Genomic DNA, 8,205 nt, shown 5'->3' on the forward strand with positions numbered 1-8,205 from the left:
AATAAATAAATAAATAAATAAATAAATAAATAAATAAATAAATAAATAAATAAATAAATAAATAAATAAATAAATAAATAAAAGACAAGAGGGAAAATAGTAGAATGACAAAGTTCATTGTGAAACTGCAAAAGGCACTTCATGATTTACCTTTTATTTCATAATATATACTGTATATGTGTATAATATATTGTGCCTTTTATCTTATAAATATGTGTAATATATACTGTATCTATATCTACTATAAGTGATCAAAGAAATGTCAGAGATGACTTCTATGTTTCAAGCTGGAATAACTTAGATAAAAATAATGACATTTATATAAACATGTAGGGGTGAAGTTTTGTCACCGACATGAAGCGCAACTGCCAAGACGCATTTTCATAAGACTACTGATTATCTCCTGGGAACTGTAGATCTGCTTATCACTCGGCTATCAATCGCTGTGTAGGCAGTTCCTTGAGAGAAAAACAGGCATATCAGAAAAATGGGAAGTGTAAGTCAGAGGTACAAGTTTAACATATTTCAGTAGTCGGAATTATCAGTCTTAGGTTGAACTGAGTTCTTTCATTTTAAAATTTAAACATGATTGCTAACAAATTTAGAAAGTGTTTCATCTTCTGTGTGTACTGAGCACACATTCATGGAGTCCTTCCATTGTGCAGGACCCAGTAAGAGACCACAACTGCAAATATGCTGTAAGTAGCGCAAAGCCCTTTGAGAGGCCAGAAAAAAAAGATCCACAAGAAAACTTCATAGTAGCTATTGCTGCGTTTAGCTTCAAATACATAAAAGACTGTGAAAGACTTAGGTGAAATAATTGACTTTCAGCTAGAGTGGGTGGGATGAAAAATGTTCATTGATAGCAAGACGAGGAATTTGAGGGGAATCCTTCATCTTGATGGGAAGACAGAATACACAAAGAGAAGAAATATAACTTCAGGCTACATTGTAAGGACCATGAGAACCAAAATCAGGACTTTGAACTTTTTAAAGATAGGAAATGGGAAGTGATAGTCAAAGTACAGTCCTGGCTAAAACAGCAATCTGCCAGAACTGTGCACTGCACCAAAAGATCCCTGTTGTCAGTGGCAACTCTCAGGATGAATGAATGCTGGAACCCAAGAAGTGGCTAAATTTACCATTATGGACGCTGGAAAGTTAAACATATTGTAGATGATACCATCAAAGAAATAACAGCATTATTAAAGAAGCAAACAGGCAACATATATTCTTATACCCCTCAACACAAGATGGGATTGATGAAACAGATTAGCCCTAGATGTTTAAAATTCACTACCAGCTCTTGATAATAGTCATCACTCACTGACTCCCCCTTAAAAGACAGATCCAGCATGAAGCCCATACCTTGACGTGCCAATTCCCTGCACAAAAAAAACCTTCAGCTTCCTACTGTCATTGATAATGGAAAATTAAGAACTCCTTACCAGAGCACATGAGACCTACAAGCCTTGCTCAGAATCTCCTTTTCCAACTTCATCACAAGAGCTTCCCCCTCACGCTCCATACTCGTCACTTAAGGAGAGTGACTCTTCAAAACATAACAAATTCTTTCTTGCACTACAGATATCTGCATATGTTGCTGATTTCTACCAGAAACGCTTTCCCCAAATTCTCATAAGACTGGCTTCTCATTCTTCAAATTTAAATCTAGCACAATACTGTTAAATAGTTACTGGCTATCTTTCCCCAAATACAGGAAGCATTTGCAATATAACACTTAGAAATAATCATGGAATCAAAAAGTGCATGACCATATCTTTCAATTTTTGCAACAACTCAGTCAAAACAACCTAGCTGAAGGATGAGAAAGCATGATTCAGAAACATTAAAGTAATTGAAGTGCAATTCACTGAGGTTGTAAGAGTTAGAGGACAGATTGAAAAATTAGCACAAAGCCTTATTACTCCACGTCATCTTCCTATATAAAGAAGAAGGAAATGAGTCCATATATTGAGGCTTTTGTGGGAGTGAGGACATTTGCTCTAGAAAATTGATGGAGAAACTAAGAGCGTAAGCAGAGGAATTAAAGCACAGGTGTGTTCTGGGATCACTGAGTAGTGGAAATGCCTAAAGAAAGAACTTCAGTGAGGAACTAGTAGTCCTTAGATGATTCTTTTCAAAGCAAAAATTGCCTTCTTTCCATCTTCCTTGATAATAACTACTTTGTGACTATGTCTCCCATTAGTTCTTAAAATACTCTAAGACAGAGGCCATGACTATGCTCTTTTATTACATGGAAATCAAAAAAAAAAATGAAATTAGAACTTGCCTCACTCATTTGAATACCTGTAAGTATACAAGGAGAGATCTGGTAGAAGGAATACCTGTCTGTCTTTTCAACTTAATAACCACAATTGTCACTTATAATCTTTCTTTGACCAGATCTCCCCATTCTAGTATTTTTACATTCTCCAATTTATCAAGACATTTTAGTTAAATTAAACAATATGTATTATTTATCAAGTGGAAAGTATTCTGCCAGGTGCCAGAGAGTAGAGCAGTAATGATGATGCTAGACATAGCCATTGGCTTCAGTGAGCTTTAGTTTTAATATTCAAATTCTCCTTGCTTTCCATAACTATCTTTGGTTTAATATAGACAACTTGGATATGAAATTTTCTGCTTCCTAGAATATAGGAATCCACAGATACATGTAGAGTTGTTCAAGGAGCTCAAGAAAGTTGGGACACTTGACATATTTTCAAGTGAAAGGTGTGCCTCAGTCTAACAGGAATGTATGGTGTGGGTATGAAGGCAAGAACCCACACCCAGATGTCCACTCTGGGAGACATGGGGCATCAGTGAAGGGAGAGACATTTTGTTCATTTTCACAAACAAAAAGAAATACAAATTTGAATGGAAAGCAGTGTTATGGGAAATTACAGGGTGGTAGGAAGGCCTGGAGTATGGGAATGGGCAGATAGAAAGTAACCAAGTAAATTCTAGTTCATGCTCTGCCTATGGAAAGTACATTGAAAACATTTGAGGTTTAAGGTTAAAGGCCTAGAAAAAAAATAAGAATAAGTGGGCAGAAATGTTTAAAACACAGACTATCTTGTTTCTCTTTTCCCTTTGCTTCTTTATAAACTCAAAATAAAGTTGACCTCAGTTCCTGACTGATGCCACCCTTCTCTACCAGGAAAGATAAATCAAACCAATGCTCTATTACAAAATGTGAATTCATGAACTCTGTTCTCTTTTGCATTAGATTAACTTTGGGTTTGGAAAACACTGTATTAATATGTGTGTCCACCATCTGTATAAGCTGTGTACACTTTGATTAAACTAAACTGACGATATGCAAACTTATTTCCACAGATTAATATTGACTTCAGTACCAGGGACCTCATCTCAAAGAATATCGCAGAACCAACTCTCAGATGTTTTGATGAGGCTCAGAAGTTAATCTATAGTCTCATGGCCAAGGATTCTTTCCCTCGATTTCTAAAATCCGAGATTTATAACAAACTGGTAAATAGAAAACAGGTTGGGAATAATAAAAAATGGTTCCCTTTCTTGTAAATTGGTAAATTATAAACTACTAACGAGATTATGATTTGGAGAGAGGCAAATTATGAGCTGCCAGGAGACAAAGCTCTTAATCATGACAAGACTAAATGTTTCTGAAATATACAAATACCTTGAAATATACAAATACAAACAATGTACCTTGTTTATATTCACATACCACACATACCCATATATATAAAGCCTGACTTTCTAAGTCATTTATTTAGAATGTATTCATTTTATTAGGTACTTAAAAAATCCTGTTGTGAGAGTACAGGGAGCTTATAGAGATATACAGCATTTTAAATCATAAGTGGATATTATTATGACATTATGAATTCTAGGAACTATATATCTTCATGCTGCTGAGTGGAAGACTATTTAGCATCACATATATGATTTTAAATACCACTTGCAATATTCAAAACTTTACTTATTTGTAAAAAGAGAAATTCTGAACCAAAACTCAATTCTCTACTTAGTGTGTTTAACTATTCCTATTAAACCAGTATCTTAAGTAAAGAGGATTACATAGCAGGGATTATTCCAGAAAATTAAAGGTTATTTGAACATTACGTACTTAAAATCTAGAATTAAGTATCCATTTATTTACCACTACCACTTGTTTAAAAACCTCAATGAAAGTTTATAGTTCATTTACTCTATTTTGAGATCCTTCCCCAAACTGTTACATCTATATGTATAGATAAATGTTCTATGAAAAGTATGCAAAATTTCCTGTCAATGTAAGAAGCTGTAAAGATGTAACAGGTCTTCCTTGTTTCCATTTTATTTTCATAGATTCGTTTATCTTTTGGATAATTCTAATTTGGAAGTTATTTGTAATGAAAAATCAGGAAAAATAGCATGACTTATTTTGTTTCTACAAACTATTCATTTGATAAACAAAGCCTTGTCCCTCTTTGGTCACAAAAAAAATAAACATTTAAGCACATGCAAACAATATAGTCCTTGTTCTCTTGCAAATCTTTAAAGGAAGATAAACACAACCTGGGTGTGAAATGTACCATCTGAAAGTGATTTTAGTAGAGAATCAGATAAATATTTTTTGGGATTTATTTTTTTTAACCTTAATTTAGGTTCTATTTGATTAGAATATTTTTAACTTATTCCAAGAAATGAAAAAGGAAACTTCAAGATTAAAATCATATCTCTCCTTTAGACATGAAAGAATCTAGATCTGTTATTTACTCAGGTAAGGTAACAAAGCAGCTAGTGACAGAGCTGGTAAAAGCAGTGCTTTCCTCAAGGATGGTGCTGCCTGAATCCTTCAGGCGGTGGCTTTGAAGTTTCCTCCCCAGTTAGAATTTTCCCAAGTTGAGGAACTAATCTCTAGGACTCCTTAGGTGCTGCTACTTCCAGTGAATATTCCCACCATCTGCTTATACAAGTTACAACTTCCTTCTAGTCTTCATAGATGTCATGTCCAATGATTGCCTTTCAGCTTTTCTCAAATGATACCCAGGCAGCCACAGATCAAACCTTCACCCACCCACCCCCACCCCGCCCCAAGCAAGAGATTGTTTGATAGAGCCTAGAAATACAGTAGGTGTCAAAATGATTTACCGATAAATGGGGCCACAGAGAGACCCACCTTAGAGGCCCCAGTAGCAATACTTTCTCCCACCATGTCTATTCACTTCCTATCCCAAGCTACAATTGTAGGTTTGCTAATTCATTAGAGTAGCATAGAAAACAATTGCAAGTTTTAGGGATAAACACAATGTCAGTTTTTGAAATACTTCATAGGATTTTCAGGAAAATATCAGCTGTCAGTCTTTCACAGATGGCTTCATTTAAGTCTCCTTGACTCCATATGTTATTTTATTTAATTGATGAGTGATTTTCTGAATGGTAAGTTTTCATAAACAGAGATTAACTTGTAAAGAAATGAGAAATAACATTAATCTGCTTGGTAATGTACTTAAATATTCAATGATTATGTAATGCCATTTTCTAAAAATTATTTACATTAGCTTTAAGAAATGCAGTTATTACATTAAAAAGTCAATTAAAATGAAGAATTAATGAAAATATAAGATATTGACAGAGATATTATATCAAATTATAAGATTTTTCCTGTGTTTTCCTTTTTCTGACAGTTTCTACAAAATATATCTTAAATCAATTGATATTTTCCTTCCATTAGTTCACTCCTAAAGACATTAAATATCTTTCTGAAAGAATCTTAGCTTCTCTAAGACAATCCATGAATTTATCTAAATGTCTTTGAATGTCAGATAATAATAATTCATCAATAGTTACTGACTCCTATATTTATCCAAATAAGGTTTCTTATATTTGCTTAGAAATGATCTATTTCAGCCTCAAAATAAAATCAATTCTTTCTGACACTAGGTCATTACAAACATGAGCTAGTTTGAAACTATATTTCTCAAACCTTTCTTTTGTCTGTCTTCATGTAAAATTCATTCCACTTACCTTCAGTGTTTCTATTTTACAGTTTTCTAATTTTGTGAAGTGTAGCAGTTATATGTGTCCATATTACTCTTGATGAAAGGACATGTTGAGAAATTAACAGCAAAGAAAAATGTTTTCTGTTTCTATTCCAATATCCTTTCTAGTAAGCATAGTATCCTCTTGGCCTTTCAAACAATAACAATATCCAGGTCCATAACTTTAAAGAATAGTCTAGATTGAATTCACCTTCCTTCTGTCTAAATGAAGCTGATTGACTAATCTCAAAATGTGGAAAATTTCCCTAATATAAGCAATCGATATGAAGCATTGTTGGAAAACTAAAGAAAACATTCTAAAAAAAAAAAGAAAGAAAGAAAGAAATTTCTTTTAAAAAAACAACTATAAGTAATTTGATCTCCATATCACTAAACTTCATACATTTATTTCCTATGCAAAAATTCTATCACTAGCCTTCACTAACAGAATCCCAATATAACAGCTTCACCCCAATTATATTAATGCGAGCCTGATTTGCTTCCCAGCCATACAGTCATGTAATTTATTTCATGGTGATGCCAATTAATTTAAAGTGAACTCTTTTCACAACTATGTGGAAAAGGTGGGATGTTGTCAGAGCAGTAATCAATTATTATATGAATAAAGAGTCACTCGCTCTATGTTCCTTTCATTGTTTTGTCAGATTCGCCATTGCATTTTAATGGGGAAGCATCAGGATGGAATATCAAGTGATAACTATTTACTTTAGCTATGCCATTTCAGAGGAATTTTCATATGTTAAGTGCAGTGACTGTAGTGTGTACTTGAATATAAAACACATATGCATAATTAATTCTAATAATGAATAAACACATTCTGCTGTGTTTTCAAGAATATGAGAGTGTAGAAAAATAACATTTTTAAAATGATCTCATTTCTTTATGAAACCACTTAATTTTTTTTCTCCCTGTTTTGTTTAAATACAAAAACAGAATTGGATATCTGGTAGAGAGGGGGAAAATGATGACATTTAATCAGGTTAAATCTATTGATTATTTATGCCTGGTGCATATCTGTTAAATACAAATATTTCTGAGAAAGGAAAACTATTTTATCCTGTTCATATTTTTTTCCACGGGTAATGATTTATTTATATTCTTGTATATCTCACATAAAACATTACTTCATTTGCTTATATTTTTACAAATGAATACTTTGAAGAAGCTATTTCCTTATAAGCCTGCTGTAGTTTCCTTGTTCTGATGCTATTATTCCTGTGCATTTAGGAATGTAAGTTATAATATTTGGATCATTAATTTTGTGAATAATAATGGTTTAAATGTACACTATAAAAAGTTGTTGGTTCTTCCTAAAATTGATAAGAAGAAAAATGTTAAAGGTGTCTTAATATACTCATATTAAATACTCTTACATTTCTTTCGTGTAGATTTTAATTAAAATGTCATTTTTAAAATATCTATTTAGGCTTTTAAAAAGTAAATATTTTTGTGCATGATGCCACTGAATTATTGTTTTTTGTTCCACTTTCCAAATATGTCATGTTTACCACAGAGGCATAATAATGAATTCAAAATCATAGCCATATTTTCCTTACAACTTATAAACAGAAGACACAAGGGGAATTCCTAGTATTTAGTGCAAAAATTTTTTTTTTCAAATTAAATGTTCAAAGCAACATTTGTTTAATATCTGAACATGAATTTTTTATGGGATCATACCAAGATCCATTATTAAAAGCCAAGAGTGCTTCAAGGAAGATTTAAATGTTGAACATGTCACTTACCTACTAAAAATTTGCTTTTCAGCTACTGTTTATTGCACAACTCTATAGATTCTTCTACAATATTTTCTGTTGCCAGAAGCAGTCTTTTAAAATGAGTAAATAAACCCTAACACAAGAAGGTTAAAGATTGATTGAAAAATGTAAGTCATGAGCCCTAAGTGTTTTAAACCAGGTAAGAGTAATTTTCCCAAATGTAGTTTTTGGGTTAAGTGGCAGAAGCCAGTAGAAAGTAAAAAGTTACATGGTGGCTTTCAGTAAATTTCTAATTTTTTTAAAGAAATTGAAAGTTACATGTATATAAAAACATAAACATATACCCACTTTGGGAACACTTTAAATTTGTCTTTTTTAAAGATTTTATTTATTTATTTTTGCATAGAAGAACTGGTCAGGGTGTCAATTCATTATATCAGTTGGTTATTTTTAAG

General features: G+C 32.6%; 1 protein-coding gene across 1 annotated transcript in view; it reads left to right on the forward strand.

The window, feature by feature from the left end:
* The window catches only part of RGS21 (regulator of G-protein signaling 21), a 43,081-nt gene extending 39,511 nt beyond the window's left edge, over positions 1 to 3,570 (forward strand). The window contains exon 5 of the mRNA XM_004685458.1: positions 3,343 to 3,570. Coding sequence (XP_004685515.1) covers positions 3,343 to 3,546 — 204 coding nt within the window. The 3' untranslated portion in view covers positions 3,547 to 3,570. The remainder of the gene's footprint in view (positions 1 to 3,342) is intronic.
* Positions 3,571 to 8,205: the final 4,635 nt, after the last annotated feature.

The sequence above is a fragment of the Condylura cristata genome, unplaced genomic scaffold (assembly GCF_000260355.1).
Source record: "Condylura cristata isolate star-nosed mole 26May11 unplaced genomic scaffold, ConCri1.0 scaffold00018, whole genome shotgun sequence".
NCBI classification, from domain to species: domain Eukaryota; kingdom Metazoa; phylum Chordata; class Mammalia; order Eulipotyphla; family Talpidae; genus Condylura; species Condylura cristata.